The sequence below is a fragment of the Acanthochromis polyacanthus genome, chromosome 14 (genome assembly GCF_021347895.1).
Source record: "Acanthochromis polyacanthus isolate Apoly-LR-REF ecotype Palm Island chromosome 14, KAUST_Apoly_ChrSc, whole genome shotgun sequence".
NCBI classification, from domain to species: Eukaryota; Metazoa; Chordata; class Actinopteri; family Pomacentridae; genus Acanthochromis; species Acanthochromis polyacanthus.
This window is the reverse complement of record NC_067126.1, coordinates 32252124-32272073: the sequence shown is the minus strand read 5'-3', so window position 1 is coordinate 32272073 and position 19950 is coordinate 32252124. Positions and strand designations below refer to the sequence as shown.

The following is a 19950-nucleotide window of genomic DNA, read 5'->3' as shown; positions in this document are numbered from 1 at the left end:
ACAAGCAGCAGGTGCTGCTGTGAGCTTCTCCCCCTCCCAAAGCACAGGCTGTCAGTCCAGTAACCTGCAGCAGTCCCAGTGTCTGATTAGAGGACACATCCCTCCGCGGCCAGACGGCAGGTGAATCGTGCATATTTTTGCATATTTCACAACTATTCGCATGCTTTGCAACTTTCCGCAATTTCCCCGCATAAAATGGCATAAAAACCCCGCATATTTATTCGCATAATCAAGGATTTTTGCCCGCGTTTTTCTGGAGGGTCTAAATTATAGCCACCGTGTACTATATCTTCTCTGGAGTTTGGCAGGCAATTTGAGCAGTCAATCAGTATTACAAAACAGACTCTTGTACTTGTAAAGATAAATTTATTAATGCAACATTTTGATGTACCGAAATACTGCATTAATAAATTCATCATTGCAAGTTAGACAGCGTGTGGGGGCCTGTTTTGTACCTGTATAAAATCTGGCCAGGTCATTGGATCATACTCGCATACTAAAACTGCTGGATGAATATTTAATGCTTTACTATTACCTCACAGGCCACAGTTTCCCTCCATCTACCTGCTTTTCTCGTGCATGAGCAGTCTCACTGATAGAAGACTGCAGCAATCCAAACTAATGTCCACTCTTCCTTACACCACCTCTGCTCAAGTTGAATTCATTCAAAGCGCTGCCATCCCCACAATCCATTTCTAGATGGATTCCCGGCGCTGCCCCTGAAAATTACCTGCCGGCTGTCGCGCTGGGAAGAGGAGGAGGAGGAGGCGCTCTTGTGAACCGGTGTGGAGGTCTTGTTCACTGGCGTGGAGCTCCTGTCCTCAGAGCTCATGGTGCGGCCGTGGGGGCCTCGCTGGTAGTGTTGGTGGTGGTGAGACATGGTGGGCAGCGGTCAGCTCTGTGGACCTCCCTCAGCACTGGGCCCCACAGATCAGGAGCATCCTCTGACACTTCCTCACGCTCACTGGTGGCTCCTCATCTGAAACACAAGAGTCAGGAAGTTACACTATCGTATCCACTTCACCTTCCTCATTGCATCACAGTGCTGTTGTTTACGCCAGGCACTCAACCGCACCACCGGCGACTAAACTTAGCCCCTCCAAGGTGTTTACGAGTACCCTCCGTCAATTTCAGTATGTTAATTTGACCCACAGATGCTCAGCTGAGGCACCCTGAGCTACTGTATTCTTTGAAGCACAGGGTTTTAAGTTTTTTCTCATTACATGTGTATTACTGAATAAGCCAGTCATTATGTTTGCTGTGAGGTCGATGCCGCTCGGGATTACTCAATAAGATGTTTGCACTTCACTGAGTGATCTTAAAACCAAATTGAACCTATTTCAGAGCTGCAACTGATGACGAATAATCATCAGTTAATCTGTTAATTATTCTATTGAAACAATTAGAAAAAATGCGATTTTTTTCATTTTTATTTGGCATTATGACATAATTTTCTCATTATTTTTACATGATAAATGACTGAAATAATGAGCTGATTATGAGAGTAGTCGAACCGCATTGATTCTTCCAGCTTTAACCAATAGTGTCCACAGTGCCTCCAACTGTGGCATATTTATGGTAAACAGACAACCGTATGTCTTTGTGCATCAAGGCATTCAGTCGTGTTTACAATTAGGAAATGTGGCAATTACCCTGCTAACTAATGACTGTAGGCACTACTTCCAATGCAGAAGATTGAAATCATCCCACAGGACTGTTTACCAACATAAATCGTTAAGCATCTAATTACCTCTATGATAATGATTGTATCTAGGTGAGGATACCCAATCAATACCAGAAAACATCAGCTCTGTTCGAATGGTTACAGACCAGCTAACGCGAGACAATCTTGCACACACCAGCCAAAGCTTTCAGAATAATATCATCCTCTAGTTTAACCTTTAAAACCTCAGACGGTAAAAGCAGATCCATATTTTGAATGAATATATTAGATTCAAAATGTCTGGTTAACCTTATGTTCAGAGAGCAGCAGGGAGTGCTCGTTTTCATCATTAGTCTGGGCACTGTGTTGCTCCATGCTGACACCCGTAACACTGCCTGCAGTGGTGCTGAGTAATTTTCTGAGCTCTCAGGAGGTCTCACTGTTAAAACATACATCGATTGCAAGATAGTAGAAAACAAACACGTAAACAATCCAAGACGCTGAGGATGTTATTGGACCTTCAAGGGCAAATATAGCATAAGCTTTTATCAAATACCTCAGCAGTGATACTGTGACTGTTGGGGCTGAAAAGATATTTACACAAAGCATATGTTAGGAAAGTAATGGGAATATAAATAATAACACACGTTTATTGTTTATTTCATTTAATTAGATGAAGTTATCATCCTTCAAAAACGTTCTGTAACTGAGACACAGCCTTCAAAACCAGGGAATTATCACATTTATAGTACAGCTCCCTGATAAATCATGTATTGAGAAAAACAGTGTTGCACATGTGTGGTCTATTAACCTTGATCACAAAAGTGCTTCCCCTGAAGGGAGAACAAAACGAATTTCAGCCTATAGAGTATAGTTAGTGTATAATATTATGGATAAATCTCACACTACTCACTCAGAAAATAATCAACATTTTCAAAATAAATCTGACTGTAGCTTGAAAGTTGTAATGATCTGCTAGTTTTCTCTGATTTTTGGTAGAATAAACTCAATATCTATGGGTTTAGGACACTGACTATATATAGAGATGGACAAAACGTGTGAAATCACCCCTGAACAGCAGTTTTGAAGCTCAGAATGGCAGTGTGTGACTCCTCCTAACTCTTAACTGATCCAAAAATGAGCTAAGAGGTCGAGTACCAGTGGAGCTGAGGTGAACCATGGCAACCAATTGTTACTCAAGGAGTTTATGCATAACTTTAACCATGAATACAATTGAAATGGATGAGTTATATAAGAATTCACAACCATGCACTTATCATGAATGGGGAAATGAGCTACAGAGACTAAAACATTTATTGGCTGTAAACATGGTTACTTCTGCTGTGAAGTTGGGCATTTTCACATGAGGGTCTATGGAGATTGACTTGCTTTTGAAGTCAGCCTCAAGTGGACATTTGAGGAACTGCAGTTTTTAACATTTCTGCTTTGGCTTTATTTGTCATCTCCAGAGGCTGTAATAACTTTCTCCAGAGGCTGTAATAACTTTTTCCCCCCAGAAAAACGTTGCAATTTGACAACACTCCTATAGGCCTTTGACATTTTCTCCTCATCAATCAATGAATTAATAAATGAGGAAAACAGTTCATATTAGCAGATCCAGAAAACAATTCACAGACAAGAAGGTCTCACAGCCTTCAGCACATTATTATCCCACTAAATTCCCTTACTGTACATTATACTTAATGTTCACACACTTTTGTGATCACATTTATGTACATTTTTCCACTTGAAATTAAAGACAAATTCTAAAAAAAACAGGTGCAGAAAACCATGTAGCAACCCTGGATTATCTCCTTTCCACCACAGGCAGTGATATGTCACGCTACAGACGCTTAGTGTTTATTGCTACTGTACTCAGTTCTGGAGCACCCTGTGGTTTCTGCTACAGGATGTTTCTGTTGAGCTCTCCCATATCTCAGGGAGCCTCGGAGTCCTCTGAGCAGCTCTGCACACTACAGCAGTATGCACGATCACATGCAACCGTGCGGTATACTCACACACTGTAATCTATAATTCAGATGCTTTAGCCACGTCATCATCCCTGCCCTGTCTTGTCTTAAGCCAACTAGGGTGTAAGCTACTGTAAGACGAAGCACTAAGTCCACTCTGATAGTGTATTCCACTTAACCTATTTATTAGAACCACTCTCCTTGACCTAATAAAAAAGCAGAAGTGATGGATGCTTTACTGTTTCAGTACACCGGTAATCTCTGGCTGTGCAGGTTGTAGTTTGGACTGTTTTCAGTAATCAGCACGTGCACAGGACAGAAGGATACGAAAGCAGATATAAAGCTACTGTGAGCACACATGCAACTTTTTCACTTCATGTTTTTACTTTTGCAGAACACATAATTTCACAACTGTCAGTGAGAATTGAATATTCTAACAATACAGACACATGAATAAAGAATTCATACAATTTCAGGGGCTGCACAGTGGATCAGTGGTTAGCGCTGTTGCCTTGCAACCTGGAAGATCCCAGGTTTGCGTGCCAGTCTTGGCTTGGATCTTGATACATGGAGTTTACCTGTTATATGTTACTGCATCTAATATTTTCATCATACCCCAATGTATGATGATGAGACAGCTATTCTATTCTATTCTATTCTATGTTTTCTCTGTGCAAGTATACTCTGGCTTCCTCCCACACTCAAAAAATATGCTGAGGTGAATTAGTCATTCTAAATTCTCTGTAGGTGTGAATGTGAGAGTGTTCGTTTGTCTCTATGTGTAGACACTGTGACAGACTGATAACCTGTCCAGGGTGTCCCCTGCCTTTGCCCTAAGTCAGCTGGGATAGACTCCAGCCCCCCTGCCTCCCTAATGAGAATTAAGCAGTATATAGACAATGGATGGATGGATGGACACAATTTCAGTATTTCCCGACTAATTCAGCCAATTAGTGTTCACTCATAACTGTTTGTGCAGATGCTAACCGATGTAAGCAACACAGAGATTTTGTAATGTCAACCAATTATGTGAAAAACGGCCATTAAAGTAAATTGTCAGTTCAGTATACAAGTAAAGCACCAGCATTTTTAATCTGACACACATAGAGCTGTCAGTTTGACTCCTGTTTAAACGGATGTCTGTATTACTTCATGTGAACCAGTTATCATGTCGGGGAACGTCTGATCAGGACTTGATTAGTCATGAGCTTATTGTTCTAAATCCAGTCACCATGATTATGGTCCTTTAAGCAGGGAGACAAGGCACGCCACGCACTGTGGATGACACAGTGACACCTCTGAAACCCCTAGTCCAGACCTCAGCAAAAGCCTCAAACTAAAAAAAGCAAACAATATGGTCTCTACAAACTTGTGATTTGATGCAAGGACTAATTCTAAAATTCTATGTACTTTACACCATAAATGTTCCAAGAAGAAGTAGCTTCCTCATTTTACCTTGCTGCTATATACTGGTTTCAAAATTTTCATTTGCTTGTGTATTGCTGTCATTGACTGTGTTTACTGCTGCTCCATGTTCCATCTCTAACTGATGGATTGTATTCTATGCGGTGATGGATGAGTGTCTGCTTCTGCTGTGCTGCAAGCAAAATTTCCCATGCAGTGCAATAAAGACAGAAGTGAGCTCAGTGGGTACCTCAGTTCAATAAAAAAAAAAAGAGGTACATTCGTTGATGTGCACGGTATATGTATTAGACAAAAAAGCTTCATTTACAAATGTTATTTCGGATATCAGTCTTCCTGGAAATGAAACGTTCAAACTTCAGCCCAGAGAAATAACCTGAAATGAAGGTAATTATTCAAATGTTGTAGTTGTATGAATCAAACAGTATATTCCAATATTAAGTCCAGTCCTTGTATGCTCAAAATCCTGCCCTCAGAGTTTGGTTTGCAAGTTTGAAGTTCGAATAATCGACTGTGTTCGCGAAGTTTCAAGATCCTACTAGACAAAGAGCATCCTTCAGTTATGTACAGCAACAATGGCACTAGTATGTAACAGTCCGAGGAGACGACCCTTCTGTTGACATTTTCTGGATGCCGCAAAATGCACTGAAATGTCACCAACTTAAACATAATGAACACATTGACTTCTGAGATGACTCTGAATCATCCAAGCAACACATCTTTCACTACCTGACATGAACATCCACATGATTTAGAACAAATCCAGTTGATCCGTAATAGAAATAAGTCTTAATTAGGTCTAAAGTAGAAGTGATAATACTTCAAAGTGAACAGGGAGCTCATTTCTGGGAAAGAAGGGTGAGCAATAAAATTATTAATGATCTCAAACTGTTGTTGTCGTCTCCCTACGTCTGTGTTCAAGCCTGGGTTAGTGTTGCAAGAGCTACTGAGAGAGTTTGGGGAAGGGTAGTGTTTGAAAACAAATGAGCAGCATTGCAAAACCAGTTATGTGATACAGCAAAAGACTGTAGGAAATATATGCAACACATCCATGACCCTTACAGAGAGTAATGGAATCCAACTTTACCGTTACTGTTTGAACAAAGTAAAACTATGTACTACACTCAGTTTTTACCAATACTGAGTACCAATAGCTAGATTATGCTTTTCATGTTGTCTGTTTAAAAGACATGCTAAGTCCCTCTCACCTTTATATTCTGCAGTATTGGGGTGTGAATCTAGATTTTTTTCCACTTAGACTGGAAAATGTGACTATTTTATAACAAAATGCACTAACATGCTGTTAAATTCTGATGGCCTGTGTGACAAATTACAATTTTTATTCAATACTAAAGTTATCCAGAATACTACCCAGTGGATATTGTATGCCTAGTGATGGCATCTAAGTCCATAAAAAAGTGGAATCTCATGCACGTAAAAAGCTCCACTTTTACATTTACACATGGACGAAGCAGCCCCAACATGAAACCCATTGACAGGTGAAGTGAAAACATTGTTTTGCTACGAAACCTTGTTTCCTGGTATTCGTGTGGACGCTACATTTACATGTACCAACCACCTACACATTGTTCCAGACCAAACACACCAAACATGGCAACGGCAGCCCCCAAAGCCAGTGGCCTCCTGTTCAGCAGAACAATGCGCCCTGCTGCACCACAAAAACTGCTCACAAAAAGCTCGAGGAACACGAGCAAGAGCTCCGGCCAGCCTCCAACTTCCATAGATCTCAATCGAATCAACCAACTGTGGGACACAGCAGAACAAGGCAGAGCCACGTCCCACAACCCACAGGACCCAAAGGATCCGCCGCCAAAGTCCCAGAGCCAAACACCACAGGACACCTCCGGACGGCCTGTGTTTATGGAGCTGTTTGGACAACAGGGGGGGAACCTGCACAATTTTAGGCAAGTGGTTAGTTAGTGGTTGTACAGTTGAGGCTAACGTAACCTCTTTGTTTGCGCTGATGCATGACACACAACAAAGAATTCTTCATGGAAACCGGACCGCGTTTTGTCTTATTTCCTCAAAACTGTTCTCAGCTACCAAGTTGCATGGCGCCACATCCATAAAACGTCTTCATAAGCAAAAAATAAAACTGCTTTCACTTCCCTCACACAACACCAAGTTCTGTTTGTCTCATTTCATGCTTGAGATCAGCAAACAAATGCAAGGAGAGTTTCTCATTCAGAAGCAATGATGAAAAGTGTCACAGAGATGGAGATGGAGAGATACTGTGAAATTAATGTCAGGAACATTTTGAGATTTAAGATTCACACAAGCTTCATTAATTTGCACTCTGGAGACACTTTTGAAAAGCTGAGTAAACAACTGTAATGACTGAGTGGAAATGAAACACAGACTATTTGTGGTATACAACAGGAGTGTATTTGTAACATATACACAACTTACAGAGTGGTCATCCATATAAGAGTAAATTATTAGCTTTAAAGAAGCTTTTTAATAATTTGTTGAACTCACTGCAGATCATTTGGTTTAGTTTAGTAGTTATTGCTCTAACAGCTCAGCAAATAGTTTCAAAAAAAGTCTCCCTCTGTATTAAAGCATCAATTGAGAGAATGAAAAACACTCTAGCACTTTAGACTGCTAGATGTGCCAAAGATTCCACCGGTGGTATATTAAAATGGTGCTAAAGAGTTTGCTAAATGGTAATGGGTTGGTAGTCCATAATATTTGTGCTGCTTAAGCGCAAAACCCCAGAGACAGGATGTTGATGTCAATTTTTGAGAAGTTCTCTGTGGAGTTCTATTAATGGGTGAGGTTTAGTGAGCACTATTTATGGTCCGATAAGGCTGAGAACGCAGTATAGTACTTAGGGATCATAAAAAAATATGCTACTGGTGGAATATTCTTCTTCTCTAAGTTTCTCTAACTGTCACAGAGTGAATAAAAATACAACAGACTTCAGGCACCTGGAATTACAACAATGTGCTTCATGGACAAGGTGCTACATTCCTACAGGCTCCAGGGCTGTTTGTTGCTGTGACCTTCATAATAAGCCAAATATCTCCTTCAGGGATCAATAGAGTATGGCAAATAAAGACGTGACAATCATCTGTTCTGACGTGGGTCAAACCAAAAAGAGCACAGCAGAGCTATCCAGAGAGGGCCGCAGTAATCCCACAGTCTAGTGAGGTCTGGGAGGGATGAAGAGAATAAACTTCAGACTTAAGACACCAGATAGGTCCAGGACTGAAAAGGCCAAAAGAACAAGTGAAAATCAGAAGACAATTGGAAAACACTTTGTATGTTTGCTGCTCTTAATGCTCATTAAACATAAAGCAGCACAGACGTTAATGGCATCACTCAACACAAGCATGTAATACGATGAAGCATGATGGGAACTGCGCTGTAATGGGGCTGGAAAGACGTTTATGTTTGTGTTGTCACCACATCCAAGGAACACAATATCACATTATTGACCAGCACTCTAACAGTGAACCAAGTTGCTCCCCTCTGTTGCATAATTAAAGTGGGCAAACAAAAGCAGACTCATGTCCTTATATTATATTACAGGGTCTTGGAGGACAAGTATAGTCTGAATTTACAACTGGCGAATAATGCATATCGATCGATTTTGACCTTTTATCTGAGTGTACGACGCAGCTAAATGGATGTACGGCTTGTGTGACATCTGGGAGAAGAGAGCAGCACATCTCTTTAAAACAGGCCTGCCATTTTTTTTCTTTGTAACAACACCAACTGGACAGAGCCAGTTTATCCCGCGCTGCACATATTACATCATCTAGGTAGAGCCGGGAATCACACGCTGCAATACTTTTAAGGCTCTGTCTGACTTGTGCCCATATCGGTAAAACTTGTGTGTCGGAAACTGCAAGTTGAATTCTTGTTAAGATCCTCTCTGCTGCTGCCACTTCTAAACCAGGATGTGTTAACTTGTTACTGTCTCCCTGCAGTGTTCATGTCGAGGCAGCAGATTGTTTGGCTCACTTTGTTGGCTGGCAGAAGAGCATTTGTGAGGGAAACTTCCTGATATTCTGCAAATTAATAAGCGTAAAGTATCATTTCGGGGTTGGAAATGAAAATCAGATCTCATGTTTACAACTGAGTCCATGTATTTTGAGTGATCCCATGCTCTCAGGAAATGCACCAAAACCAGAAAAACAGAGATTAGAGCAAAATAAACAGGTGAAATTCTGGTTAGAGTCCAATCATCTGCAACTATACATGAGCTTTGTAGTCTGGCTGCTGCTTTATTTCACAATTAACTTTGTGTGTGAACGTGTCAGCTCATTTACAAAGTAAAATGCAGCTTTTACTGTGTCTGTTTTGCTAAATATTAATGACTGAATCCATTATTTTGCTAATCAAAGTGAGCCGAGCTTTGGCATTCTCCCCAAAAATGCACATAAGCTCTGCAAAGATCCCATCTTAAATGGGACGGGGACACCTTCAGCAGGAGGGTTCTTCAGGCCGCCATCTATCAGGGAATCAATAATCACTGCTGATCAAAGTGACATCCATTCAGGAAAGCATGTCAGCTACAAACTACAGATGCCATTGAGCTCTCCGGTCTCCTCTGCTGCTCTTTAATTTATGTGATTCGAGGCTATTTTAAACAACTGCAAAGTCACTGGCTGACCTTCAGTAGAAAAAAAAACACACACAGGAGGCTGAGTGGTGTTGTGGAGCGGCTCTGTGAGTGACTGAAGTTGGATAACTTTCAATTAGTTGGCTTTCCAGCACCGACAGCCCACTGATGAGGAGGAGATTATGAGTGGAGATCATGCTGCCTCACTAATACCCCTGTGGATCATGAGACAGTGATCCAGTGGGACTGTAGGGGGGAAACCTTGCAGCTCAGTTAAAAAGGTGAAAATGTCAGTGACGCAGTCGGTGACAGAGTTGGCTGCCTGACTGCTTTATGACTCCACTGGAGGATGCATGTTTTGTGGATGCTGGAGCTTGGATGCTGCTGGATGTTGGGATGTTTGGAGGATTAGGGTGCCTGACTAGCAGCAGCTAGCTCAGTCAGCAGTGGCGAGGTGGTCATGTCTGACTGGTCCTCGGTGATTCATTCAGGATGCAAATACAAAAGGATGGGATGCTGGGGTCTCAGTCTGAGAGGCTAAATAGAGAAGCAAAGCAGCAGCTGCAAACCCTGAATCAGCTGATAGGAGGCTGTAAGTTCTCTCTAATTAACCAACGCTGGATTTAAGGCTGCCCCAGAATAAAATAAAGCAGATTTCCTTACCACAGATGCGCTGTGATGACCATGTCTTTACAGTTCTTGGCGCAGGAAACAATTGAGGGGGTCTTCCTTGACTGGGCTCAGATTCCCAGCAGCTCAGAGACCAGCTGCGTCCATATGAATCCACATGGAAGATGCTGATTTCTTCTCGGCGGAGACTCGTCCACCACGGAGGTTAGAACATTATGGAAAGTGGAGGAAAAAGTGCTGTGTTTGCCCGTTTCCTTGAATGCGGGGCTGATGCTCGGCTCAGCTCAACTGCACTCCGCTCGCTCCTCCCTGCAGCAAGATCGGCTTTGAGCGGGAACAAATCGCCGGAGTGGATCAAAGAGCGGCGCACTGAGGCTGCGCACAAAACCCGGACATGGAGCTCAGCAGGGCCCGGAGCCGGAAGAGAGTAATTTACAGGAACAAGATGCGACTAAAAAAAATGTTCATGAACGTATTGTTCATAATAATGACAATAAAAACAATAACAACAACAATAATAGCAACAACATAAAGATAACATATACATAATAGAAATATAATAATCTGATATTAGACATTATCTGATTATTATATTTATTTGCTACTCCTTATCCCAAATAACTAGAAGAAATCTAAAATGCAAGCCCAACCAATCTCGGGTTTTAAGATTTTAAGTTGAGTGTGAAAATTTGTTCTCTGGAACAATTCACAGACTCATTTCAATGCCTCAATTCTTAACTGAGTACAGTTAAGACTTATTTATTTACTGTTGCCTCGGGTTAATGACTGTCTTAATACCAGCACTGCACTGTCACTTTAAACATCATTTGAAATAAGAGCACATCATATTTTGATAAAAACAAACAAAAACAACAACCAAAACAACAACAAATTTAGTGTCAATACTTAAAAATATAACCACATAAAGGAAAATGCAACAGAGCAACTGAAATAATTGAGTGAATCATTAAAAATGTTAGCTTTTTCCAACCCTTTCTCCTTTTTTGGGATTTAAACTGGCCTCCCACCTTCTTGGCACAGCTCTATAACCATTAATTCCATTACTATAACACATAGAAGAAGAAGAAAAAAAGAATACCCAAACACTGAATTGATGATTCCATCTCAAACACAATTTTTCATTAGAACACTTTCTTGCAGGAACTCTTTTCAAAATGTTATACATTATATTACATAAAACAAAAAATCAAAACAACAACAAAAACAAAAACCCTTTGAGAATTTAAGGAAGATAAGAAGTGTCAATAATTCAATGTTTTCAAATAATCACAGCAGAAGATACAACACAACAACTGAAATAATTAGATGAACCATTACAAAAGCACTTTTTACAGTCACTGTCAAACAATCCCCTTTATTTTGATTTCAAAAACAACTTGAGACATTCAAGAAGATAAACACATGAATTTTTTTCTTCTTTTTTCTCTTCTGCTTTTAGGAATTCAAACAAGGCTCCAAACTTGGCACAGTTCTACAAACATTAACAGCATTACTAAAGTATGCAGAAGACAAAATAAACAGCAATCAACCACAGAATTTGTGACTACATTTCAAACACCACAATTGGTCCTGGGGCTAATGTTTTTCTTACCGACACTCATGTCAACACACACTATGGTTTTGATATTTAAGCACACACACACACAGTAGAAAGCACACCATTAAAACAACGCGCAAGCATTTTTATGTTCTGCTCTTCTGCTTTTAGGAATTCAAGCAGAGCTCCCAACTTGACTCAGTTATATAAACATTAACCTCATTACCACAATATACAAAACCACAAATAAACCATAATTACATACAGAATTGATGGCTCCATCTGAACGCAATATATCCTGATGACACATTTTTACCGGAACTTTTGTCAAAAAGAAATACTTTACATTTTGGTAAAACAAAAACAGAGAAATTATGGAAGATAAGTAGTTTCAACATTTTCATGTCTTCAAATAACCACACAATGACAAAAGATATTAATAACATTTCAGTGAATTGAAGTGGTCCTTTAAAGCGATTTCAACCTGGATTGGTTACAATGTAGGGCACAGAGCAGATAAAATAATGCAGACACAGCCTGAGGATAAATGCAAAAGAGATGGTTTCTTTATGACTGTTCAACCCAGATAAAAATGATCAGACAGAACATGTTGTGATGTGAATTCTATAATTCACTGGTTTCCTATACTGACCATGGGATTTCTCACGTGAAGGCTTTGTCTCTCATTCACTGATGTTTGTGTTCAGGAAGGTCATCTTGACCCTGACGTCTTGGAGTGCACAGGAGGCCTTATGTTGTCTTCTGAAGGTCCACACAAATAGTTTTGTGGCCTTGGAGTGTCTCTTTAGTTGAACAGTTAAAACCATAACAGACGGACTCCCACTGCCTTCGCTTGACCTGGAGGGATGTGAGAGACAAACACTCAGTCTTATAGGGATAAGACTGAGTGTCACTTTATACCTTTGGCATTGAAGGCATAAGTTGGTTTGCAGAAATTAACAGCTCTGATGGACACTTGCTATTAGGGAATTTAGCTTCTGTAGAATTTCCACAACACATGCATATAAGCTGGATAATTTTTTTTTTTTTGGCAGATCATCACTGATTGCTACAACACTCTGTTTTGACATACTATATGACAGTCCTCACTCCAGGCATCATCAAGTATCAGTGGAAGCTGTCGGGTCAAAAATGGAGCAATTGGGCAGCTGCAGGCAGACTATTTGATAAAGCCAATGTTAAAACGATTGATTAAACATGAATGATTCCTATACTGTAAAACAGAAAAGAACATCACCCAGCTCTCTCTGCTCTTACCTTTTTGTTTTGTACTGTACCTAGACTGTATGGTTGCCTGGCAACATCTCTCACCATCCCATTTCTATAGCTAATGGGCAGCAGACAGGCATTAGTCAGCCCCAATGGTGGAAAGTAACTGAAGTACTGTAATCCAATACAGTTGAAGGCGCTTGAGTGTTTTCTATGGCATGAAATGTTCTCTACCCTTTATTTTTCGATGTCATGACATGAAAGTCATTCATGATCGCATGAAAGTCATTAGAATTTTCAAGCTATTTATTTTACAGAATCATTTTAGTTTCAAAACCAGATGTTAAAAATATAATTTCAGTGTTGACGTAACAGGTCATTGAAAATAATCTAATGATGTTCTTTTTGAGATTTGAAAAGTGCCAATCTGCAGCATGAATTGTTTGCTTTTTTGAATCTTTAGTTATTCAAGAAAGTTTCATTGAGAGTCTTTTGCAGGAAAGTGTGAAGACACAATTATATGCATTTGTTCCTGAAAGCTACTCATTACAATGACAGAGTTTGGAAATTTTGACTTACAAGTACTATCAGAAAACTTTGACTGATAGCAGATTTTTGAGGTCGACACCATCAATATTGACTTACATTATCTAAAATAAACATTATATTTTCAAATGCTGTGATAATGACTCCTAGCCTAGCCGCGCTAGACCCATGTTCTGAAGGCACAAGGGTCTAGGCACGCTTGACAGGGAGGGAGGCGGGCTAAAAGATTGTCTATCAAATCCCTCTGCAGCAGTTGGGTAGGTATACAACCAATCAACGCAATGAATAGGCTGACGTAGTTCCTAGAGCACCGGCGGATTGTGGCTAAGTTCCATTAGCTTCCCAACCAGTGGAGCCGCGGAGCCAACTGGTATATTAAGGATTTGCCATATCCCGTCGGCATAAGTGCAAATACGTCTTTCTTCTCAATGAAACACTTCAGTGCCGTCCTTTGTTTATCTTTCAAGTTGAATTTTAGCTTCAAATCTTTAAGGGCTGTGGCCAAAGCCGAGTCGAAAGATAACTGTTTATTGTGCGCCGGTTGTTTCTGTCAGAATCGTCGCGCCTCTGTTGTCACTTCGTTACGCCTGCCTTCTGACTCTACACTTCATGGTGATTCGTCCGGCCAGTTTTAGGAGCATCCAGCCTCGAGCCTTATGGAGGGTAACTAGATCCACCCTGGCAGAGAATTAAATTCGTTGCCGTGGGTCGTCTAGCGCGGCTAGGCTAAATGACTTCAATTTTTTGGTTAAAAGAATCGTATCCAAGACACATACAGACTGGGACACTGCTACTGCTTATAGTTAATATCAGCAGACGTACACAATATTTAGATATGAATGTATCAGTGAGCTAATGTCTTCCGGTGTACAAGTTGGGCCAATTTACTTGTCCGGTTTTAATTTTTAAATATGGGCGTTTCTGCTTTTACATTTATTCGTTATTGCAGAATTTGTTATCCAAATGTGCTACATGAGAAGGTTAAGGAAGAGCCCCGAGGAATAAGTGCTGCTAAGTTCAGTTTCGATTCCCACACGAAACCAGTTCCACAAGGGTGTAGGCACAGGAAATAAGACACACATCTATGGCAAAGCACATTTTTGCAGGGAGAGACGGGAGATAGAAAGAAAAGGAAAAGTGTGTATTATTCCTCTGTATAACAACAGGATCTATGTACTGGTTTCCATGACTGCTACCTGGCTAGTAAAACAGAAAGAAGTCAAGCATCCATAAGCTAAAGTGTGAAGACCCAAATAACCTTCTCTGGATGGACGTCGGGGTCAAAGGTTATTAGGTGAACAGAGTTAGGGCTTCAATGTGGAGAGTTGCTGAAACTTAACATAACCATAAAAAAACCTACCACTGTCAGGTTATGTGTGTAGAGAATCTCTCATTGCATGCTAACAGAACCTCTTTACTGTATATTAGTTTAGATGAAACGCTGTAATTTTACTATCAAGTACAATAATCTAACCTGATATTTAGGCCAAAATACAAATTAGCAACTCTGAGAACAGATTTAGGCCTGTCAGTAAGACCAACCTTCATAAGAAAACACACTGGTTAGTCACCAAGGGTTACAACAGCTGGTTGTAACAGGTATGATGAATGCATATAGTGGATATATGAGTATAATGTCCACCATAGATGAAATATTCCTCAAATACAGAAGCAGCCACAGAGCAATCAGCAGCAAATCCTGCACCCTGGGGATGTGAGAGGGTGACCATAAAACTGTTAAAGACTTCATATACATGTTTGTTGAGTATTTTAAACCATTCAGGTGGAGCGGTGGATCTCTTCCTGCAATGCCTTGGTGTTCTTAGCGTTTGGTGCTTTGGTGCCAGTATTTTGGAAACTGGGGCCCTCCAGACACACACACACACACACACACACACACACACACACACACACACACACACACACACACACACACACACACACACACACACATGTCTGGTTCTTATATCCCCGTGGGGACTTACCATTGACTCCCATTCATATCTAGCCCCTAACCCTTACCCTAACCTTAACCTTAACCAACACCAAAACAATGCCTAACCCTAAAGAAACGTTTTTGCACTTTTACTTTTTTCAGTAACAACAACATGGCCAAGAAAACACTGTTTCCCCCCGTGGGGAACTCATTTTTGGTCCCCACCGTGACACGAGTCCCCACCTATATAGCACATAGTCAGGTTGAAGTCCCCACCAAGTCCCCACCAGTATAGATAAACACACACACACACACACACACACACACACACACACACACACACACACACACACACACACACACACACACACACACACGGTGGGGTTTATGGAGAATGCTTTACATGCAGTAGTAAACTGAGAGGATGCCAAAGGGCAAAGGTAACCATTAACTCTTCCCATCTGTCTGTGTCTAGCTGAAAAATGATAGGCTATCAGATTTCATTCCCTGGCCTGAACTCTGACCTGCTCTTATTTAAGCCTTCCTCTGACTCACAGCTTGTCCTTGTCAGAATACCCCCTTATCAGTACTTATTATCAGGCTTTCTATTGTAGGACAGCAGAGGATTGTGTGAATTCTGTGTGGGCAGAGATCAGAGAAAGCATGTGGGCAGGCAATAATTTAAATGAGACTATAAGTTGACAATACCTTTTCTCCTCTAGCTCTCAGCAGTTTGACATTGGATATTTTGCTTTTATCTATTAGAGAACCAGTCCCAGTTATTGTAGCTTGTATTTTAATTATTTATTGGAAAGATTTCATTCTCAAGGAAGTTGGACGCCAGTTTGAAAACCGTATATTTCTTCTGATGTGAGTTAAAATGATATTAGAAAGCAGTCACTTTCACATTGCGCAACTCACGCTGTCACTCATTGAAAGGAGCTCGTGTCGTGACGCGGATGTTGCAAGAGGTCACATGACTGATGACGTCCCGCCAGAGTGACTTCAGTGGAAGGAAGCCGAGTTCTAGTGAAACGCCTTTAACGGAGCCGGGAGGCAAAGAGGACAAAACCAGGGAGCTTTAAGTTACATTTAGGCGGTTGAATACAAAATAAAGAGAAGGTAAGACGCTACTCTTGAAAATTAACAACTTTTCTCGTCGTTCTTTTAAAAAATTACATGTTTCTGTGCGACTTACATGCGTCTGTGCCGGTTCCTCACATGTGCAACGTGGGCCAGTGCCGGTGTTCGCCTGTATCCGGTTGAAACTCCGTTCCTGTTGAAAAAATATAATACATTTAGGCACATTTACTATAGAACAGTTACTACGTAACTTTTTTCATACTATATTACACAACCTAGAGTCTTGCTTAAACTTAATTTTTATCTATTTGATCGCAGCTTGACGCCTTATATTAAAGTGTATTCTTAGTTGTTTTTGTTGATATTCTTGGTGTCACAGAGATAGTAAAGATAAGTCTACACATGCCGCTTTCATTTTATCTTAGAAACTGTTACAAAACTTTTGTAATACTGCGCATGCCAGTTGCGCCACTGGGAAGTGAAGCTCCCCTAGTGGCGAATGAAGGATTTTTTTTTGTTAAAATCAGAAATAATGTATTGAGTGACTTTATTTATCCATTTTAAGTATATATACAGCACGTTTCAAAACTATCAGAGTCGTCTAGAGTGCTGTGTATGTGATAAGACAGACAACAGCACAATTATGTGCCAAAACGTGACAGAAAACAGGATAAAGGCTTGTAAAATGAATGTGTTAAACTGTACATATATAATGTAACAAACGAAACAAAAAAGGATCACCTCTAACACCTATTGCTAAATTAAAATATTAAAATGTTAGCACCACTGAAAGCAGAGCCAGAAGCCTTAGAAAACATGCACGTCTTTGATTTTTCTCAGTGGAAGAGGAATATTTAATCGAACGAGGAAGACTATTAAAGCATCGGAACTGCTGATCTCCCTTGGGTTGATTAACTGGAGATCTAACTGTCTCAGAGGTAGAGCAGGATCAGAGAAGTTCTGAAATGTACCCAGATAATTCTTGAAAATGGAATAAAGCTGTATGTATTTTCTGTCTTCTAGAAATGCCAGCAGACATTGCTAAAGGCAAGAAGGCTTTTGTCCAGAAGTGTGCCCAGTGTCACACTGTGGAGGATGGTGGAAAGCATAAGGTTGGACCTAACCTTTGGGGTTTGTTTGGACGGAAAACAGGCCAAGCAGAGGGCTACTCTTATACTGATGCCAACAAAAGCAAAGGTAAATGTTTGTGTGTGTTTGTAGGATTTAAAAAGTCTCACAAGTCACGTTGTTTGATATAATTCTCCGCTGTGTTTGTTCACGTGTATTGCAGGCATCATTTGGAGTGAGGACACCCTGATGGTTTATTTGGAGAACCCCAAGAAATACATTCCAGGTACAAAGATGATCTTCGCGGGGATCAAAAAGAAGAATGAACGAGCCGACCTCATAGCATATCTCAAGTCTGCCACTTCATAAAGAATTCTTCTTCGGTGTCATTTTTGTTTCTTGACAAACTGCTCAAGAGACCAGGACTTGATTTAACAAAAGCCAGAACAGGAACTCATTGGAGTGGTGTTGGCAAGATAAGTTGCCACTCTTGTCACCTGAATCTCTGTTTCTGATATTGCTCACCCCCTTGTGGTGGAGTAAATAACATGTCCTGGTTTTAACAGGTTCCTTTTCTATCCTAAATTATTGATCAATATACTGTGCATGCAGAATGTAGGGACTGAAAGCTCTGTTTGTTAGCTGTCATCAACTGTTTTTTCTGTGTTTCTTGGTTTACAATTGAGATGTCTTAATTATCCCAAGAATGAATATGCCTTGTCTGCTTTGATACCTCAATCATCTTTTGTCATTTTTGAATTTAGAAGTTGAATAAAATTGACACTAAAAATTGTTTTAGAGCTTGCTTGATTTAATATGTCTCTAGAAATGAATATATTGTCATTAATATTATTTAATTAGTATAGAATGTTTCTATTAAACAGTTTTGGCTGAGAGATTTGACAAAAAAGTGATATATTCTAATATATAATTTGGAAAATATGATAGTACATTTTGTAATGCATTTAAAAGATCATTACCTAAACTGTGGAATGGAATAATACATATATGATGTGGTGCTCTAATGTTACATTTATTTTAATACTCCCCTGGATATTTTCCCCTTTGGTTGTTTTTCAACATTAAATCATGATCAATATAACTTTGCTTTCTGGCAAGAATTTACAAAAAGACTATCATGTCAAAATGAAAGCAGATTTCTACCAAGAAATCTTGCATAACAAAAAGTATAAAATGTGAAATACATGATTGTTTAAGTATTTGCTCCTTTCAAGTCAGTATTTGATATATTTTGCAATTTTAGCTCAGCCTGTGTGGAGAGGTTGCAATCAGCTGTGCACATCTTTACCCTCTGATTTTACCCCATTTTGTAAATGCTTATGCTATTGTATATTGACATTAGTTTGTGAAAAATCTGTTTTCACTTTGACGTGAGTCTATTTTTTTGTGAAACTTTTAAAAAAATGCTAAATCAAATGGACCAAGATTCATGTTTGCAAGCAACACAAATGGAAAAACTCCCAAAGGGGACGTTTGCTTTTTAAAGGAACTGTACATTTGTCTTTTTCAGGTGAGTACCTTCTCGCCTTTAGTGAAATCAGTGCATTTGTTGAGCCTTTTTAAATCGGGAGCTGATATTTAAATAACTGCTGCATATTTTGAATCTGTTACTTATATAAGTTGTAGAAGACTGCACATTGATTGGTGCATTTCTTAGATCACGAATGATAAAAGCTGGTAGTAAGTAATATATATTAACTTTTCCAACCCAGAAGGCTTCAAGTGAAAGAAATAATTGCACAAGAGTCGTCCATGGTAGCAGACACCAACTAAGACCCATCAGAGGTGTGCTGTGAGCTACATTTGTAGCCCGAACTATGGAGTCTGGCTCCCCCTAGCGTTCAAACGTCGCACCTGCACACATTCATTAATAACATTGTATAAAGGAATTTGATTTTCTGACATGCTCACTGTGCCAATAAAATCTCTGTTATATAACTTAATGATACAGAACACTGCTGATACAAAAGATGCGAAAGTTCAGGAAATAATTGCATTGTCAATTTGCAGTGTTTATTACAAGCTCAAACATGCTTTCAAAAATCTCCAGCCCTGCTTAATTTTTGCAGAAACTCATGATTTCTATAGGGCAAACACCCTCCACTCTAATCCACCATTTTATATATTTGCATATTGCAGCCCACAGTTTAAAATATGCATCTTGTAGGGGGGTGGGGGCTTGGGGTGCATTGTTCATGCTGAAAATGATGATAGGTGAATTTACCCGAGACA

The 19950-nt window shown here is 40.0% G+C and overlaps 2 protein-coding genes across 5 annotated transcripts in view; one reads left to right on the top strand and one right to left on the bottom strand.

Moving 5' to 3' along the window:
• Nucleotides 1-10603, bottom strand: part of osbpl6 (oxysterol binding protein-like 6) — a 55195-nt gene extending 44592 nt beyond the window's left edge. For all 4 annotated transcript variants that reach the window (XM_022211310.2, XM_022211311.2, XM_051959051.1 and 1 more), the window contains exons 1-2: nucleotides 10310-10603; nucleotides 731-979 (exon numbers count right to left, since the gene is read on the bottom strand). In XM_022211310.2, the coding sequence (XP_022067002.1) occupies nucleotides 731-880 (150 nt within the window). In that variant the 5' untranslated portion in view covers nucleotides 881-979; nucleotides 10310-10603. The remainder of the gene's footprint in view (nucleotides 1-730; nucleotides 980-10309) is intronic.
• Nucleotides 10604-16511: 5908 nt separating this feature from the next.
• LOC110963117 (cytochrome c-b) lies at nucleotides 16512-18490 on the top strand. The gene is made up of 3 exons (XM_022211315.2): nucleotides 16512-16668; nucleotides 17653-17826; nucleotides 17921-18490. The coding sequence occupies exons 2-3, from the start codon at nucleotides 17655-17657 to the stop codon at nucleotides 18064-18066; spliced, it is 318 nt and encodes a 105-aa protein (XP_022067007.1). The 5' UTR covers nucleotides 16512-16668; nucleotides 17653-17654; the 3' UTR covers nucleotides 18067-18490.
• Nucleotides 18491-19950: the final 1460 nt, after the last annotated feature.

Excerpts from the sequence above, each read along its gene's own strand:
- LOC110963117 (XM_022211315.2), top strand. The coding sequence starts at position 17,655 with ATGCCAGCAGACATTGCTAAAGGCAAGAAGGCTTTTGTCCAGAAGTGT. Across the intron at positions 17,827-17,920 it reads TGATGCCAACAAAAGCAAAG|GCATCATTTGGAGTGAGGAC; the intron begins GTAAATGTTTGT and ends CGTGTATTGCAG.